The 20,829-nt window shown below is 36.5% G+C and overlaps 1 protein-coding gene across 6 annotated transcripts in view; it reads left to right on the top strand.

Annotated features, from left to right (window-relative positions):
* Positions 1-20,829, top strand: part of LOC131430485 (ras-specific guanine nucleotide-releasing factor 2-like) — a 499,968-nt gene that overhangs the window by 73,524 nt on the left and 405,615 nt on the right. For all 6 annotated transcript variants that reach the window (XM_058595510.1, XM_058595512.1, XM_058595511.1 and 3 more), the window contains one exon: positions 7,897-8,934. In XM_058595510.1, the coding sequence (XP_058451493.1) occupies positions 8,845-8,934 (90 nt within the window). In that variant the 5' untranslated portion in view covers positions 7,897-8,844. The remainder of the gene's footprint in view (positions 1-7,896; positions 8,935-20,829) is intronic.

The raw sequence follows: 20,829 nt of genomic DNA, 5'->3' as shown, positions 1-20,829 counted from the left end.
GTTTTATTGTTTAAAAAAGTTCTCAAGCTCTTAAAAAATCACCCGTTACAATATCGGTAATTTGCGAACCAGCCGGTTAGATAACGGGATATGGCTTGTAACATCAACGTTTTTTTCTATGATTTCTTTAAATTTTAATTATTTTAGGTAATTGTTTAAAGTCAAAATTACGATTTTTCACATAAAAATACGCTATTTTGTAGCTAGAAACCTTCTCTAAGTAACAGAAAAACGAAAAGGAAAACGTTGGGGTCTAGTATTTTACTTGTAGAAAATGTGTGCAAAATTTTTGAATGACAATGGACACGGACTTTTAAAATCTGCTTTCGAGAAAAAACGAATTTCAAATTCATTGCCTATAAAATCAAAGGAAACAACTTATTGTTCTAGGGGGCCGTGAGGTCTAACACTTTCAAAATGCCTAATACTTTCAAAAACTCAAAATTTTTTCTTTTGTATTTTGTTACAATAAAACATTTCAAGAATGTTTTGTCAAGTTTTTAAGTCAATCGAAGTAGAAATCTTGGGCTTGTGCGCCTGAGTAAACAGCCTAAGTTTGAACATACCGTATGAAAAGTTCAATAATTGCTCACCCTAGCCAGTGTTCCAATGGCGGCAAATAGCATATAAGTTTCATGTACTTATCAATCACTGTTATCGATTACTGTAAATTCACATTAGGTTAAGTATGATACAATTCACAACTTTATAGTAATCCATAGTATCTCACCTACTAATCTACTTTATGTCTGGGCAGCTAATAGTTAAGTATAAGTAGGTATGATTAATAATCAGCGGTAAAGTTAGCAAATAAGTTCAATTTCAACACTAAATTAATTTCCGAAGTGGATGTATCGCAGTGACGTATTGTACTGACTCAGACTATAGTCTTCGATCGTCTTCACACGCATGGCGCGGTTAGGCATACAAAGTCACCTTCAAAGATGATAACGATCCTCCGGTGATATACTGTGTGGTCTAATCGTTATTTTCCTTTTGATAGGGTAGAGTGGGGATCGTTGTTCGGCGTAGCGCAATTAACAGCTACTAATCTCTTATCTTTTACGACGTACATAATGGATGCTATGTCAAATGGCTTTCAAACGGATGCTATTTACACGGATCGCTCCGCAGCTTTTGATAAAATCAATCACGATCGCCAAACTGGATAGGCTGGGTTTCGGTTCCAGTATTCGTCGATGGATGCAATCGTATCTGTGCAATCGACGGCTGTTGGTTAAAATCAATGACAGTCTATCGCAGGAGTTCTTTGCTTTTTCCGGAATACCTCAAGGAAGTCATCTCGGTCCACTGATTTTCCTCCTTTATTTCAACGATGTAAGTTACTCACTAGAAGGCCCACGACTATCTTTTGCTGATGACTTAAAGTTATACCAAATAATCAAGAGTGCTGAGGATGCTTCATACCTTCAGCGTCAACTGACTATTTTTTCAAGGTGGTGCGAGCAGGCTTCCCAAATGTACCGCCGCGCGACATTATTATTGAGGCTGTCTTGCTACTCTTTCCATGACAGCCTTGTGATAGGTTTCATCACGACAGCCCTTAGACAAATAGTTCTGTACAGCCAACGTTGCCGTCATTCACTTCGTTCGACAGTTCATTCCATCTTAAGACATTTTGTCATGGTCCACGACAGCCGAAGAAGCATGAAGTTCTCGCTGTTGCGACAGTAAACTTCGGGTATCAGTCACTGCGTTGTTTCTGTCGATAGCAAAATATTACTCTCCCTTGACCAGGTCTGCGACAGTAGCCGGCGCGGTTCAAATTTGTTGCTCTTGGTTTGCTATGAAGATTCGAGGCAAGCATGTGGGTTTTAGTTTTGCCTTTGGTGATTGCTTTGCGCAGCGGTTGATCATTGCGCATAGCAATCACCGTTGGTAGGGCATTGATAACAATATAATTGAGAATTGATAATATACGAAACGGATTGAAGGACGGACTTTGGTTTTAATGAATAGTTAATTTTTATATTTTGGTCGATCTTCTATGAATCGATCGATCAATGAAATTCTATAGAAAGAAAAGTTTGTTTTCAAGTAATTATATTCATAATTAAAGATCTGAGACAGTTCGGCGTGCTCGTTTCAGGCAGTTTACGTTCGGTTTGTCGGCTGTAACATTCATAGTGTAGGAGCGTACTGATGTGCGTGGAGCATTATTTCCATCCTCTTTATCTCTTCCTTCAGGATATCAAAGGCGCGATCGTTTCTTATACAAGAGTGTATAAGTCAATTGAATCAGATTTTAGATGTAAACGGTGAATGAATGTTTGTAGCAAAAGATATATTCAAATTAAAGATTCTGTATTCGATACTAGTTAGCGTGATTCTGAATAGCATTCAACTTTGCGGTCCACGTGCTTAATTGGGTATTAAAACTTGACAAATGACGCAATGACGGAATGCATATGACTGTTTTCTAGAAAACCGCTGAAGGCAGCAGAAAAAGTTCTGATATCATTTACCTGTTGATGAATTGTGATTAATGATAAATATTGGCCATCCCGGCCTAACAAATCAGTAAATTTTTGAATAAATCAATGCAAAGTTTGTGCTGTAGAAGCGTTTAGGTCAAGCTAAGAGATTTTCCGTGCAGTTTGTTTTTTAATGACTCAGAGTACACTAAGCCTCTCTAAGCAACCAAAGGTCCACAGTACCTGAAAAATATCCACTTTATTAGAGCTCTCAAGTTTGCGTGGCACTTTTCGGCAACTTAAACATACAGAACAAGTTCTGAGAAAACTTTCTCGCTGCCTTAAAGCTGTGCAAGGAACTGGTCTCTGTTCAGTGAATTGACTCAAAGGATGAGATGACAATCTATGCATTTGCTAAATTTTTGCTTAACAGAAGTGTTTCACATTTTCACATTAATTTTTGGTGATATTTCTTTTTTGGGCTAAAGCGAATGTGTATCGAATTCTATTGATTGTAGGTTAAGTAATCAGAAAGATAAGGAAAAAGAGTCGGAGGAAAGAATACTAGATCGTTGAAAAAAATGTTTGGAGCACAACGAGATGCTTTGTGTGGTCAATCTAAGAGATTTTCCTTGCATTTTTCTTTCTAATGATTTAGATTAGACTAAGCGCACACAGTAAGTGGCTATCAGATATCAATGTTCAAGATGATTACCATAATGAATTGAGACTGTCATTTCATGTTGCATATTCTGTGAAGAATGTTCAAACTGGTAAGATCAATATCAAATTACAATTTATGCGTCGTCTCCAAGCAATCAAAAGTTCCACAGTACCTGAAAATATCCACTTTATTAGAGCTCTAAAGTACGTATGGTACTTTTTGATAACTTGAACGTACAGAACAGATTTTGAGAAAAATTTCTCGCTGCTTAAAAGCTGTACACACCAAATTATTTTTATAGATGTCGGTACAGTTTTACTGACTTTCAAACAGCTGGACATTCGGTGATCCATTCAGTAAAAGTTTTATTTGCTGAATGATCGGTATAGTTCCACCGACGACACGACCAGGCACTTCGAAGAAAAATTGGCAATGAAATTGTCCGCTAACGATTCACCGCCAGTTACCGCAAATATAGCGACCCCTTGATAATGATAAAAATAATCTTCTTGAGCAACACTGTTTATGTTGCTACGAACTAGTTACCAAGGAGGCCCAGAGTAAATAAACAAACAATTTAAAAACGCAAGATATGCGAAAGGTACATATTGTGTACAGATTTTGTTCAATATAGTAGAAAATATGGATCAAGCATGGAACCAGTTACTTCTACTATGAAATCCGAAGAAGGTATCAAATCTTTCCATTTTACGCAATTGAATTACTAACCAGTCAACATGTTCTAGCTGCATGCGGTGGTGGACTCTCAATAACAGGAGTTGCAAAACTTTCGAAAAAAAATCGAATTCATGATCGAGAAATAAAAACAATTTATCGATCGAGCGTTTTTTAATGTTCTATAGCTGTAATGATGTATAATACGGATACAAAAATCAAACAAAAGATTGTAAAAGTTGGTAGTAGCTCACAGTCTTATTCAAGATCGCGACCAACATCACATTTCGTCGCTCTAGAATCAAATGATCTTCGTCGTAAAATTTGTTCTCGACGGTCTGGATAGAATTCTAGAATGTAAATAGGCCAGTCCGCGCCCTAATTTATACATAGACGCCCCCATTCTCGTTCGATAAAATGGCGCACTCTTCGTAGATGATCCCCTTCGCATAAAGATGTGAGATAATGGTTCTTGATAGATACAAACAGGATTATTACGCTCGGTTGTAGGCTCCAATTTCAGTAATCCAATTTCGGGAAGGTCCCTGTACGATGGTTATTCACGGTAGAACGTGTACGATCGCTATTTTTTCCGCATACGAATTTTTCATACCGAAGTATTTGATCTGCAATAGTGGGTAAAATAGAGTTAAGGTCCATGGTAAAACGATGATTCATAGCTAGTACAAGCGAATATGCCCTGCTACTGTTTTCTAATCAATCTGCGCCCAATGGCAATCCGATCGCATGTAATATTTTCTGCCGCCCGTTCAACTTGTGCTATGAACATCTAGTCAACTAACTGCTATATGTCTGCCTTTTCGGGGTGTTCTGGGCGAAGGTAAATGCTAAGCTGATCCTATTTTTTTTTCGGTTCACAGAAATCCATATTTCTTTTGGTTTACAGATATAACTTGTTTTTGTTTTGTGGTTATTTATATAGAACGTTCCATTAAAAAAACATACGTAGCCATGGTTCTGGTAACTGTTATCTAAAATCAACAGTTTTCGACTTTTGTTGCCAGTTTCAATAGATTTTCAAGCAACCTCGTTTTGACATTACCAGTTACTGAGGGGTAGTTAGATTTCCGATACAGTTTATATAGACGAGTGGCAGGTCGTGTCGTCGGTTCCACTGAACTTCGATCTGTCATAATTCTAATGACTTCTCCATTATTCAATACCGACGTTCGGCGAAATTCACAAAACAATCCTAAAATATGTAAACGTCTTGATCCGTAAAGTATTACAATTTTTTGGTAGAAGGAAGGAGCATTTTTGTTTTCAAAACATATTTTCATCCGATTAATTTATTTATTTGCGTGTGATGAATGAATTGAATTACATTTGCTCTTCAGAAATAATTTTTTTCAAATAAAATGATCAAATATCTTTCGGATGCAATTCAGTAGAATATGAGATCACCCTTCATATTTTTAGAGTGCAGAAATAATAAGTTGTAGAAGGCTTTTTGAATATATTCACTAAATGAAAAATTCCCGCTAGGAATCAGTATTATCTATTTTTCGCAAGCAATCAATTCGCACGACTATTTTTTTCTTTACAAATCTAGAAATTTTCACACTTTTACGTCCGAAAATTATGTTATTTGACAGATCTTCATTTCTGCTGAATGTTTAGTGATGATTACTAAAATTCTTCATTATTTTTTTATTAATTTTCCGGATATTGGTAAAACTTTTACTGAGTTCGTCAAGAGAAATGACATTTCAGAGTTCACAGACCGTGTCAGTAAATAATAAATAATCGTAATTTTTACTTAGGATTTTCCTATATTCAGTAGTTCTTTGACAGATGCCCGTAAGATAAATTTCACGTATCTTTCAGTAAAAATAATATTTTACAGATCGTTGCCGGAAAAATTATTACCGAACACAAAAATAGAAATTTTTAGTGTATAAGAAACTGCTTTGAAGTTTGTTCTGTCGGGTGAACATTCACGTATGAGTAATTCCTTAAAACGGACTGTTCAGAATAGATATCTGTGCATTTGTTCAATTTTCGCTTACTTAACAGAGGTATTACATATTTTCACATTAATCTTTGGTGATATTTCTCCTTTGTGAGCTAAAGAGAGTGTGTGTCGAATTCCGTTTATTGTAAGTTAAGTAATCAGAAAAATAATGGAGAGAAACGTTGACCACTTAGTCTTTTGACAATTCTTCTGGCGAGACGAAGTTCGACGGGTCAGCTAGTTTCATATAAAATATCGTTTGCTGTTAGATACACGACTTTTCCGTTTCCATTCAAATGCAAATTACATTACTGTTGAAAACCGTTATAACCTTTCCAAACGATTTCACAATAAATTCATTTAAGCAGCCAGAAAAGTTAAATTTTAATAAAGTAAAAACGTCCAGCGCTTCGATTTATTTTTGTTATTTATTGTCTGTAAAAGTAATGATTTTAAAATAAATTTACACGATTGTTTAAAATGATATTTTTATTTACAATAAAATTGATTGATAGTAGGAACATGATTGTCTTGTACACCAAAAATCTGCAGCAAAGTATGCTTATATAGTTACAGAGATTTGTTGGTTTCCATCTCCATAGCAATCCTGGAAAAAGACAAAACCAGATTTGATCCATTCCAAGAGTATGCAGTAGATCCATGGTAGAATGAAAACTTTCATGTCAAATTTTGTTTTTTTTTTTTTACATTCTACTAATTAATTCTGAGTTTTTTTCTTTAAAAAGCGTCGTCATTCATTTCAATTCAGTGTTTGGCTCGATTTTCTATTGAACATAAGGGTCGGAGGAAGTCTCCTTTTATCAAACTGATTGTTTAAGATAGTAGATACAAACAAAATATAATTAATCCGATATACGGATTCAAAAAGGGTTTGAATTTATTAAATCAGGGGGGGGGGGGCAATATACAATCCTAGAAAAATAGAATTGGCCACAATAATTGTCTGTCTAAAGCAGAAATTGCCCTTACATTACGTGAATTCTAAGTCTACTACAGACTCTTACTTCACTGAATACTCACCAAAGTACTCTGACACCAGGTTTTCCAATATTTCCATCGAGCACCATTCTTAATCACTGATTTCGTATCACCACCACAATACGTATTAAATAGAAACCTCAAACATATAACTTCGGTTAAAAATGCGTTTTGTTTACATTCTGTCATTGACTTTTCTGACAAGTTATCCAAAAATATTTTATCAATTGGAGGAAACGCACTGATCATTTATAATAAAATGATGCTATGTTATTTTTCCTTCAACATTGCGAATCATCAAAGTTTCATTTAAATTTCGAAAGAAGAAATTCTTCTGTGTACGATTGTATGAAACACTGTAAAATGAAAAGATTTTTGTTGCGGGAATATCATAAAACAAATTCATTTCGATTCTATCAATTTACGTACAATTGTAATACAATTCCATATATTTATGCCAATCATATAAATGATGGAAAAAATCAGAAGAAATGAGTGTGAAACTCATTTTTCTCTCATCATAAAATTATTCGAACTGTTCTATAATTCATTATTAGGAATAAACTCTTCTCAGGGATTAAAATGACAATGGATAACGTACATTCAGTCTGATTCATGATGATTAACACACAGTTCACTAACATTTCAAACGTAACTGACAGTCATATAATATATGAATGGTAATCACACATATAAGAAGTGAAACTCACTGAATATTAATCATATGATCATGCAGATTGTTCTATCATTCAATAGTCGAAATTCTCAGTTATTCATCGCATTGAATGAAGTTGCATTCGAAATGCGGCTGGCGTTTTCTTTCAGTGTAGTTTGATCAAGATCGGTCCAGTCATCTCTGAGATCGGAGTCTTGATCAAACTAGTCAAATGTGACACACACACATACGACCCTCCGGGCATCGGAATTTTTTCTACAATTTGAGCAAATTCTATACCTATTTTTAGATTTATAAAAAAAGTAAAACGGCATTAATACAACACTAAATGAAGTTAAATAAGCTTTCACAAATTATGCAGATTAGTTTAACATTCAGATTATAACTATATATAACAATATATAGTTATACTATGATAATCATACGAGAAAATACCGATTTTTAAAGCTTATATTGTTTTTTCCCATTACAGGTCCAGCGAGACAGCATGAAATAGTGCAATCTTCGTTTCGTGGATCATCTGCTAGGAAGATCCACTAATCGTTTAATCCTGCCAATAACTAGTTAGTATCTAAGCTCTAATAAATTAATCGAGGGGGCTGAAACAATGCAGAAAAAGAAAATTTATACGAACTCAGAAGTGGTGAATGTTAAACCAACTACTAATTTACGGACATAAACATAGAACACGCCGTGTGATCAAGTAGGCGACAATTTTAAGCAAAAACAAAATGCAAAATATTTTCCTTGGATTCATTTTCATACAATAGTATACTTTGTGTAAAAAATAATTTATATGCCTACAGTGAAGAGACACACACACTAAAAAAACGTGCTAGCCGAAATCAACGTGACCGTGGGAAACACCTGTGTTTGACTTACTGGCTGCAGTGCGGTGATAAAAGTTTCTACCAGAAGGTGAGCTTCCACGGACGGAACGAACAGAACAATACCCGGCTTCAGAGCAAGGCCGGCAATTTCGTACACGACATTCGTCACTCCCAAATGGATACCGTGGCAATGCGTGCTGTGAACCAGTGCTAACAACATCCTGCCGCTGGATGGGCGACGGAAGCATTGTGACACGTTATGTGGAATAAAATACTGTTTTCGTGCCGATTTTTGGGTGCCCGTCGAGTACGATAATATGCTTTGTGCGTGTTCAGAGTGCGAAACGCAGTTCAAAGTTTGCTTTTAATCAAACGTAAATGGATTTGATTGTTTTTGCTGCTGCAGTGATGCACGTGCCGGTAGTTAACACTTCCATGATTAACTCATTAGTGATTGGATGAGGAGGGTGACAACAGTGACCGACCGGGAAGATTTACTGGGTTGCTGGGTTAGACTTCCTGTGCTCCGAAGCGTATTTTCGCGGTGTGTTTATTTTACATTGCAACTCCGTTTACCGTCCGATTTCTAAATGCTCAGCCCAAAAATGCAGCGATCCGTTCGTGTCAACGAGCATCAGCTGATTATGCTGTCCGACCGGGCGCAGTATGATCATTCGATGGTAAGTGCAATTAAATGTATTTAATATGTAATGTGCATTAAGATTTTTAAAAATTATCTTAAAATTCATGTGAGATACCATCGTTTAACTATTTTAGACGTTCATTTTCAATTTTCTGCTTTATTATAGATGTATTTTTATACTGATTGTGCAACTTATCAAGTTTGTATTACAATTCTGGTAACTGTTGTGTTACTGAAAAACCGCAATTGTGTTGTGCAACATATCTTCAAGCTCATGTCTTGCTACGAATATCAACTGTGTAAATTGTCTTACATTATGAAAAGTCTTGTACCTTACGATAAAAAAAGAACCGGAATTTTCATTTTAAAATTCCCGCGCTTGTCCAATCGGTAAACTTTTATTCTCTCAACGTTGGCAACACTTTTATACACATTCTGTCAAATTTTGACGCATATCGTACGATTAGTTTTTGTTTGGCGTCTATACAAAGAAGTTGAAAAATTTTCGTGTGGCGATTTTCATAATGGATGAAAATTTAGAACAACGTGCGTGCATCAAATTTTGTGTTGCAAATGGATTTAGGTGTTCCGAAACGTTGAAAATGTTAGAAAAGGCCTTTGGTGAATCGTGTCTAGGAAAAACACAGGCATACGAGTGGTATAAACGCTTCAAAGGTGGTCGTACAAGCTAGGATCATGATAAGATCCCTGGCCGCCCACAACATCTGTTACTTAAGAAAACATTGAATCGGTGAAGCAAATCGTGTTGTAAAATCGTTCTGTACCGATTAGAGGGATTGCTGTTTTATTGGGCAACTCTTATGGATCAGCCGAACACATTTTAACTGATGTTTTGGGTTTGAAACGCGTCGCTTCTCGGCTGGTGCCAAAAAAGCTGAATTTCATTCAAAAACAGCGTAGTGTTGATGTGGCCAAAGCGATGATTTCCAACGCAGATAGTGACCCCACATTCATCGAATGCATCATAACTGATGATGAGGTGTGGATCTATGACTATGACGTCGAAACCGCACGAAACGAAAATAAACGAAAATAAACTTGTAAAGAGTCGATAGTGAAATTCATTTGAAATAACTCATGTTGATTTATGTTTTATTTGAAATGACTCCTACAAAAACTCATGCATCCGTTACATTACAAATGTAGCAATAAAAAAAAACAAATAAACGATTGTGAAATCAAAGGAAACTACTACGACATGTAAACAAGAGTTGAATTGATGTTTACAAGATCATTACAAACAATTGCATTCCATATATTGCATTGATCGCTCGTCTATTCATTAATAGAGAACTACGAACGATCAACAATTTTAAGATGAAATATGGATTTGTAATATGTGCAATATTATTCGATCCTTTGTTGTGCGAGGTTAAACTCGAGCATAATGAAAACCGGATGAAATTTAAGTTATTCCTTGAAGAATTTTGCAAACTTTTTATCGAACACTTTTCATCAAGTTCCGGACAAGTGTTGCATCGTAGTTTTTGGACGCTTGAGCCCAAATTTTTTTGAACTCCTGCATGTTCCCAGCTGCCTTACCAGTCTTCTTGAAGACCCTCTTCGCGATTGCCCAGTAACTTTCGATGGGTCGAAGCCGAGGGCAATTTGGTGGATTTATATTTTTCTCAACGAAATTTTTACCTTTTTCCGCAAGCCAATTGAGAGTGGTTTTGGCATGGTGAGCCGACGCTAAATCCGGAAAAAACATTGGATGTGTACTATGCTTCGTATATAAAGGCAGCAATCTCCTCTGGAGACACTCAGATCGATAGATTTCTGCATTTATAGTTCAGGTAGTGTAAAAATTGGTTGATTTCAAACCACAGGAACATATTGCTTGAAATACCAGCACCTTTCGATTGAATTTCTCCACTTGAATCGACCTGTCCGCATCGCTCACATCCTCTCGACAGTAAAGTATTGTAGACCTGGAAGGGGGTTTGAGTCCTTTTTTACATAAGTCTCATCGTCCATTAAAACGCATGCATGCGGACACTACAAAAGACGCGAATACTATTTCCGGGCCCTTGTTGCTGCTCGCTTCATCTGTTCTACACTTTATTTCGAGATTTTTTGCTTCTTGTAGGTCTTCAGGTGATTTTGTCTCTTGATACGCTGGATCATTCCGACACTCGTTCCTGCTTTTTTGGCCAAATTACTTATTGACATTGATTTGTTCTTCATGATTAGAGATTCCACTTTCTGGTCCAGTTTTGGGTTGGAATAACCGGGTTTTCTTCCTTACCTGGGAGCTCATCCAAAGAATAGTGTTCCCCAAATTGATTATATTTTGAACACTGGCATGATGAATTCCAAACCGCTTCGCCAATTTTCGCATAGTAATACCCTTCTCATTTAACCATGTGTCCAGAACCTTAATTTTCACTTCCTTTTCAATACGCGACATTTTGAGAACGCAGAATTTCTACCGCACAAACAAGTAAACAAACGAAAGCTGACAGCCAAATGCACAGAATGCTGTGATCTGAGCATAAAAAAACCATCAAAAATACATGCGTACAACACAAATATATGTGGATGGCTTATTTTCGGTACACTCCTCATCAGATGATTTATTTTCATAATCTCAATATTTTAATTTTTATTATTTCTTTTTTTGAAGGCATGTTTTAGTTTAATAAAAACTATGCATCAACCCTTTTTTTTATTGTACAATTAATTTATCAATAAATTAGATTAAGTTTCAGATTTCTATTACACTTTTAGAAAAACCCGGTGAGATGCCGCCGTAATTATTATCATTTATTTACATGGAAGTGCAACTCTACTTCCATTTAGAATACCGAACCGGCCTTCAGCAACGACCGTAGCAATTATTTTTTCGTGAGCAAAAGAGGCCCAATTCTCGATGGTGGATTTGCATTTGCGTACGTCTCAAAAAGCAAAGATTTGATTTTCCATTTGCAATAAATTCCACTGATTTGTGCGTCCTCCACCACTCGCATTTTAAAAATAGGAATAAAAATACATGATGATTAGGTCGCATATAATTTAATGAATTGAAATAATTAGTGATCGACACTTGAATTAATAACGAACAAAGTATAATTTTCCGTGTTCATTAACTATGACTGCACTAAAACTTCAGTTTACGCGAATTCAATTTTCGCGGCTTTTTTTACGCGTTGTATTTGAAATAACGCGATTTTTTATTTAATTTACGCGATGATTGCTTAAAAAACAGGTTTTTACATAATGAAGGGAATCTCAATTTATATACATATACTGAACAATCTAACATGCTTCAGGGAATTGAATATTGTGAAATGTACATTAATGTATTGTTTAGTTTCAAAGAATCTAAATAAGATCGTGGGCATCCAAGAATTATCTGGAGAGCAAATATTGTTTATAATCACTTTCATATGACTATTGAGTGCAGTATGTACTCGTAGTACTATACACAGAAAATTGACATACTGTGATAAGATCTGTAGAAGAGCTTGCACATCCAAAACCTCCTCGGAAAAGGCCCTAAGGTCTATCAACGCAACCAATGATCCCTCCAAAAATTACCTGAAGTTCAGACCTGAAGATCTACCAGTGTAACAAAATGCATTAACGAACTTATCGTTCTCGGTTCATATTCGTGATGCAACATGTGATCAATATAACAATTGTGACTGATCTAGGCCATCCATAAACTACCTGGAGTTGTATCTGTACGATTATGAACAGCATTGAAAAATTATTCATAAACTGCTGAATATTCGTGTAGATTTTAGAACCTGTTCTCACTGAAGTTCAGCTATAAATAGGCAAGTGAGCATTGTGTAGCTCTAAAAGTATAAACCACAAACAAAACAGCCTTTGGCCGTTGTAGTTATTGCTGTGACACAGTGTAGTCCCTAAGGACAATACCCCAAGTAGTTCTTGGATGTTGGAACATTTCTTAAGCATTTCCATAGTCTCAGAACATACTCAGAGGGTCCTCAGGCGCTAAAGCATCGGACGTAGTCACCCTTATTCTGAATAACGACGTATTGATTTTTCGATCGTAATTCATTTGTATTCCTAATAACGCTAGCAAAATCAAAGGTAGCTAGTATTCGATCGAACCACTTTCGATCGAAAAATCAATACTTCGTTAATCAGAATAAGGGTGAGTAGGATTGTTAATGTTATTTACTCTAAATAGAAATAAAATATGAAAAAACTTTTTCACGGGAAAAATTTGAAATAACGCGATGGTTCATTTAATTTACGCGAAATTACACATTACACGCGCACCTCGGATCTGCGCGTAAATTGAGGTTCCAGTGTACTACTTAAATTGAGCCTTTTCACACTATCAAAATTAGTATTGAACCGACTTCCACTTTGTGTGGTTCTTTGGCATCGTGGAAAATAAATCTGTGCTCACCAGCAAATGGATTTTTTTGGATTTTTATGCACTGTCCTGCTGATTTTAGGCATTCGAGGTGCTGAAAGACCTCGGTCATCGAGTGCTAGATGACTTTGATCAAGGGTGCAATTATGCACCTGATTCGAATACATTTGTCAGTACTAGCGCTCATCCAAAAAGTCTTTCACTTCGAGATAAATTAATATAAATACTGTTCACAGTGGCGTCTCGTTGAAAAATTTACGGGTTGTGTGTGCACTGATTATATCAGACGTAACAGTTCGTTGTAAGTGAAAACGAAAGATTGAGGAATTGATATTCGATTGTATTTTTCAATATAATGAAATCCACGCGCTGCAAGTCGAGGATGCCAGGTTTTTCGAACCAAAAGTCAGTCTGAAGTCTCGCCCATTTTAAAACGCTCTTGAAGACACTTTGTTTTTCCTAGCCATTTGAAGACATTTAGGGGCTGTCAGTCTGTGATTGATTTCAGAAATTTGTGAAAATCTGCCTTTTTTTTAAATTTGCACAGCATATTCCTGTGAGTTTGGTACCTCAGGAAACAGCAATTTGTTTTCTGCTGCCATAAGCATAAGCCACTAAAGCTTCTCCTGGAGGTGTGCATACAAGTTCTCACAGAGCCAAACGTGACAGAGAGAACAACAAATCTCAGAGCTGAGCTGAGAAATTTCCTCTCGTCTTAAATCTGTGCAGTTCCTCATGTGCACGGAAATGACACTAATACTGCGACAAGAGATACTTGAAATTTTAAGTTCGATGTATCTGAGATGTGTAAAGACACGCAATTTCGGTGCACAAGGCAAACCCAAGTAACAATTCGAAAGCCTTTTGGTTTTGATTATAATTTATAGGAGTTTTGTAGTTGATTTTTCAATCACTACTTGTTTTATAACAACTTTAATAAGTGTCGCTTTTGACAAGTAATATCATAGTTTTTAAAGCTTCTATAAAACCTTTTACCTAGACTAACAACTGTACCAGAAATAAATCAATTTGTACTAGAATAAAACCATGCAAACGCTCGTAATATTGCTTTAGAAAATATTCTTTAAAACATTATTGTCCGTAAAATTCTTTCATAAATCTAGATTTGTGTGTGTGCGCGTTCATTGAATGACAGTTTCACTCAGAGCAAATTTGAGGGTTCTGAAGTACATTTATGACACTCCTGTTGTGGGCTATTTGATTTATTGCTTCTTAGATTAAGTGTAATTTGCATTAAAGAAAATTTCATGGCCGCCATTATAAAGTTCTTTGCCGTAGCCTTTATTGACATCAAATAAACTTCGAAATGCAAAAACGAGGAAGTATGATGGACTTTTATGATTCATTTTCAAAACGTATGCACAAGTTTTATCGCCACGAAATAGTTTTATACAAAAAAGACGATAAATCACAGAAAATAATTTTCCTAAATCATGGAGACTTTCGCAAAAACCGTATTTATTTCAAGGCGATTAGTTATAATTCTTATTTTTATCCATACATTCACGATAAAAATAAAAGCGCATGAAGTTTTTACGTTCGGTAAAAGCCTCAAACCTGTAAATAAAATCAAATAAATTGTTACTGATTGCATTCAAAGCATGACACACATATAATCGAGAAAAATATTACCAAAACGACAATTTATTCATAGTGGAATTTATTCCATCCAAAAAAAATTAATGTTGATCGTAAAGCTGGTTTCAAAATTTTCTTGAATTTGAAGATTTAACGCAGCTTTATGATGATTCTTCACTTTGCTTTATAAACCTTATGAAGAATGGTCCACTTGGCAGGAACATGCTCTTATAGAAATTTTCAGTAGGCTTTCGTGGAGTTTAAAGCTTTAATGCAAGATTTATTATGTAGCATTGAAGACAGCTACAAGTATTTATTAATATTAAAATTGTTACTTGGGAAGGCTGTCACTGACCAACAAGAGTAAGCGTGAATTTGTGCATATTGTGCTGTGGACAAAATCGCTCGTTATTTTCCATTCGGCACCTTTCGACCTGATTTAAACGAATGAATAGAGAATCTAAAAAATAGTAGAATGTGGATGGGGATGCAATTAATTTCTTCAATTTGACTGGCTGTGCAGTGTACGAGGTGCACATAGGGACGAGAAGCCACTGACTTTTCAGGAAACTTAAAATTCTGAAAGAATCTATCGAAAGTAAAGAATTCTATCGAAATTAGCTTGCTGGTTTGAAATTTAAATAAAACACATGCCAAATTATTATGACCATTTTTTTTATTTGGCATTTAACATTTAAATATAATTTCGGTCATTCGGTCGCCATGGCTATTTTTCACATTGGTCATCTGAATGTCCAATTTTCGACCACTTTGTTAAGCATTTTAGGTTGTTTTTCTAACATGACACGTTGAATATTGGTTGCTGATTTATTCACATAAACCAATGACTTCACGTATCCCCACAAAAATAATCGAGTGGCGTGAAACGACCACGGAAGCAACTGCACCGGTCCATTTCTCGAAATAATGTTGTCGTTGAAATGTTGTTTCAATAAGTCACATTTCGTCCATATCCATAGCTTGAAGATTTGCCAACTAAAATTCATTGATGAATCGATTTCCACTCACGGTAACGCGTCGTTCTTCCACATTTTTTTATGAAATAAGAACCGATGATTACACCAGCCCATAGACCGCACTCTTCTCATTCTTGTCGATGGCTTGGTGAGAGTGAATGTAGACCAAAATTGGGTAATTACGTTCATTATGGTAGTCTCAGACGGACGATTATGTGCACCATAAAATTTACAAAGTGCTCTATAAGCAGCTTCAATGGAACACTTATTTTGGAAAGAAATTTCCACGGTATGGAAGCGTTGTACTGGAGTTAACCTACTCATGATGATTTGTCGAACAATACTGAGTTAAGACATCACTTTACACTGTCGAAACAACTTTCAAACAATAGAGTAATCCCTCTTGAAAAAAAACAAACCTCTTAGAAAACACCCGTTATTTCAGAACATATTTTTCGAGTGAAATTAGAAACATAAAGAAGTAACGTAGTTCAATAAAATAAACCCTGTTTCAATTCATGTAGCGGTGTAATCATGTCTTTCTCATATTCTCACATACATTACTATGAGATTCTTCAAAATACCTTTCCAACAACATGCAAGACCTAACATTTGAAATAATCTAGGAATCAGTTTTGTACAGTTCTTAGAATGGGATTCGAGTTTTCATTTACATTCCGAAATTGATTTCAGTTTAAAGTTAATTTTTACCTTTATTTCCAACATTCTTGAAACCAGAATCTAGTCACCGATATAACCGAAGTTGGTTCGTGTGGTGAGCCACTAACATGACTTACAAATTAGATCAGTTTTGAGTCCAATTAATTTTTTTTACATTACTTGCATCGTCGCTGTTGATGACAGTGTGAAACTTGCAATACTCATCACCCAGTAATTCCAGAACCGATGGTCGGATCCGAATAAGCTTTTTTGTCCAGCTTTTTTGTACGCGGCCAGAAGACAATTTATTTGAATCTAAGTTTGTGTTAAGTTGTCTATACCTAATTGATGATCCTTTATGGTTTAAATCTACCTTCCACACGTTCCAAGAAAAGGAAAAAAAAAGTTTTCCAAATTCCTGAATTTCGGCGCATTTTCGAGTTGGGCGCCTTAGGCAACCGCCTAAGGTATTCTATTCAAAAATTTTCTCTTCCATTTTTGAATGAAACCAAGAGATTGTTTGTGCATTAACTAGTATAACATACAGAATAAAACACTGATTTGATTGCGTAGGTCATCCTTAAGAAAACGAAATGGGTTCACTATTATATGCACTTCCGGCAACGGAACCCGAGAACCGGTATAATCAAAGTCGGTTCGTACGGTCACCAACTAACATGACGTACAAACTCTACTAGAACGCACTCTAAATTACGATTTAAATGTCTGTTGCATCCAAAAATATGCAGCAATTTTTTATAGGACCATAAGACCTTTAAATTGAGAATAACGGTTTAGAGTCCAGTTTGTAACATTTTTCGCGGTTTTTGTTCCGCCAGTTTAAGTGACGGTGTATAATATTGAACACATTTTACCCTATAACTTTGGAACTGGAAGTCGGATCCGGATGAAATTCAGGAATTCCGTAGGGGACCTGAAGACCTTTCATTAAAATCTAAGTTTGTGGAAATCGGTCAAACCATCGCTGAGAAAAGTGAGTGAGATCTATTTTGGTATATAAAACCACTATTTCCGGTACCTCCGGAACCGGATACCGGGAACCAGGATAGCCGGAATTGGTTTGTTTAATTGCCTACTGATAATGACTATCGATTTGTGTAGTTTTGAGACCAGTTTAAAATTTTTTTTTACGTTTTTTGTTTCGCCGGTTTAAGTGACGGTGTACAATATTAAACACACTTTTTACCCTATAACTCCGGAACCGGAAGTCGGATCAGAAATTCCGTGTGGAACCACGAGACCTTTCATTTGAATCTAAGTTTGTCAAAGTCGGTTAAGCCATCTCCGAGAAAACCTAGTGAGATTATTTGACACAAACACACACACACACACACACACACACACACACACACACACACACACACACACACACGCACACACACACACACACACACACACACACAGAGAGAGAGAGAGAGAGAGAGAGAGAGAGAGAGAGAGAGAGAGAGAGAGAGAGAGAGAGAGAAAGAGAGAGAGAGAGACATACAAATAATTCTTGACTCCGGGCCCATCAAAACGTGAAGGAGGCGCTGCTATGCCTTTATCTGGCCTTGGAAGTGCAATTCTTTTTTTATGGAAATCCACCATTTCCGTTTCTTCCGCACGGAAAGACCGAATTCAGCATTTTGGCGAAAAAATTAGTTGATTTTCTGATTTTAATTAGTTATTTTTTGAGACAACTAAAAAATTCTTACTTTTGCTAGTTTAGATTTTTTAATCCTCATTCCCTTAATAATACAGGGTCCGGCACTCGAAGTGTAACCAGTTAAAAAGGCCATAAATTCAGTTTGGAAAATTACTTTTACTTAATTCGAAGTACAAAATGTGTAAAAATAATACAAAATTCAGAATCAATTCACTTTTGCTCGATATGACCACCTTTTGCCTTGACTTGATGACTTGAGAGAGCGAAGGAGTTGCTTCGTTTGGCCGAAAGCGGTCAATTTCCGAACATTGTATTTTCTGACGAGAAAATTTTTCCAATTGAGCAATTCGTAAACTCTCAAAACGATAGGGTTTACTTGACCGACCGTTCATACGAGACTTTGAGTCATCGATTGGCCACCAGGAGGCAGCACCCGCAACAGATAATGGTTTGGGCCGCTGTAACCGCAGATTGGCGCTCTCCAATCGTTTTCATCGAGCCTGGCGTCAAGGTAAATGCGACATATTATCGGGAAAGTATTCTGGAGGTTGCTTTGAAGCCGTGGGCAGACAAACATTTCGGTGGCAGACCATGGACGTTTCAGCAGGACTCGGCACCGTCTCACAAAGCTCGAGTGAACCAAGAATGGCTGAAAAACAACGTTCCGAACTTCATCACGTCCACACAATGGCTCTCGAATTCACCAGATGCGAATCCAATGGATTATTCTCTTTGGGCCATTTTGGAGAGCAAAGTCCGAACTAAAAGATACACCAGCCTCGAGGCGCTGGAAAAAGTTATTGTCCGCGAGTGGGCCAAAATACCTGCAAGTCACATTCGGCCAAACGAAGCAACTCCTTCGCTCTCTCAAGTCATCAAGTCAAGGCAAAAGGTATTCATATCGAGCAAAAGTGAATTGATTCTGAATGTTGTATTATTTTTACACATTTTGTACTTTGAATTAAGTAAAAGTAATTTTCCAAACTGAATGTATGGCCTTTTTAATTGGTTACACTTCGAGTGCCGGACCCTGTAATAAAATATTTGTTGAAATGGCTATTATTTTAGTTGAATTCACCAATTAAACGTTCTGTCATTTCTTAGCTAATGCACACTTCATTTCCATTCAACTAATTTTTTATTTGATTTAGAGTAATAAAACGTTGTTTTCAACCAACATGAAATGTTTCATTGGCTTCTGCAATCTGCAGCTATATGGCGCCCTGTTACCGAAAAAACGGAAACACAGTAGTGACTACTTCACACTGTCATTAAGATCAATGTCAGCCTGGGAAGGATTGTTTCGTTTGAGGAAATTGAACAGAATCAATAAGAAGAGACTTCTACTGGTTGCTTTAGACCTAAATCGAGATTCTTATATGAACCAATTTTATGATCAAATGGATTCAAATTATTAGTAATAAATCTTCTCCCATGGAAATTAAAACAGATTCTCATTCGAATCGCTGAACGCTCTACAGTAGTGCCTCGTGCGCAAATTCGATATTATGACTTCTGTGCACGATGTTCAGGTTGGTAGCAAACTTAGGTACGCACTTAAAATTGTATGCAAGTTCAGTGCGGTGCATATTTCCTTGAAAACTGCTTATAAGAAACTGAATAAATATTAGACTTTATAATGACTGCTATGTTTCACATGGATCAGGGTCATTCCGCCGAATGCCATTTCGCCGACTGACATTTCGCCGAATGCCATTTCGCCGGAAGCCATTTCGCAGAAAAGGTCATTTCGCCGAATCCGTAATTAGAATTGATTTAAATTAAAGACAAACGAAAGATGATAGCGTAAACTGTAAACTGTACTTCTTGAATAATGATTGATTGTTGTATAAAGTTGATTGTTGAATAAAGATTGATTCATGAACCTCAGAAAGTAGTTCACAAGAAAACTTGTTGACTATTAGCTAGTAAGCATCAAAGCAATTGCATAGGTGTATCTACCAGGCAAATGTAGGTGGTATTATCCGTTTATTAAGTGAAAATGAAAAAATATCTAATGCGGCTACACCACATCGTTTTGGTTCATGTGCTGTCCGACCTCGCTACCGCTCGTTCGGACCTAACTAAAACAAAGAAACCTAGCTTTGAGTAGACCGGGCAAACGAGGCGGTTACAGGTTTGTATGCAAGAGGTCGCCGCTTCCGACGGTGGGTCGACGGCCGACTCAGCTGGCGTCTTGGCATCTTGGCTTTGGTTATGTGGCTGCGCCACATCAGTTATACAGGAGACATAACATGCAGGAGATATAACCCTTACGGCGAAATTACCCTTTCGGCAAAATGACCCTTTCGGCGAAATGACCCTTTCGGCGAAACGACTTTCGGCGAAATGTCCTGTTCGGCGAAACGACATTCGGCGAAAGGGCATTCGGCGAAACGATATGACCCGCTTTCGGCGATATGACCCGCTCCCGTTTCACATATAATATTTCGATCGGATGTGCAAGTTTCTATTCTAAATTTCAAACAAGTGTTGTTTTGTATGGGGATCTCAAACTCTACCGAAATACCAAGCTTTCCCATATGATCTTCCATTTTCCTCGAAATGGTTATTTCTATGAAACATTTGTAAATCTCATTAGTTGTATTGGGCGCGTAAGATATTTGAGGACAAATTGATAATAAAATTTATTTA

The sequence above is a fragment of the Malaya genurostris genome, chromosome 2, assembly GCF_030247185.1.
Source record: "Malaya genurostris strain Urasoe2022 chromosome 2, Malgen_1.1, whole genome shotgun sequence".
In the NCBI taxonomy this organism is placed as follows: domain Eukaryota; kingdom Metazoa; phylum Arthropoda; class Insecta; order Diptera; family Culicidae; genus Malaya; species Malaya genurostris.
The sequence above is the reverse complement of the archived record's forward strand: the minus strand, read 5'-3'. Positions and strand labels throughout refer to the sequence as shown.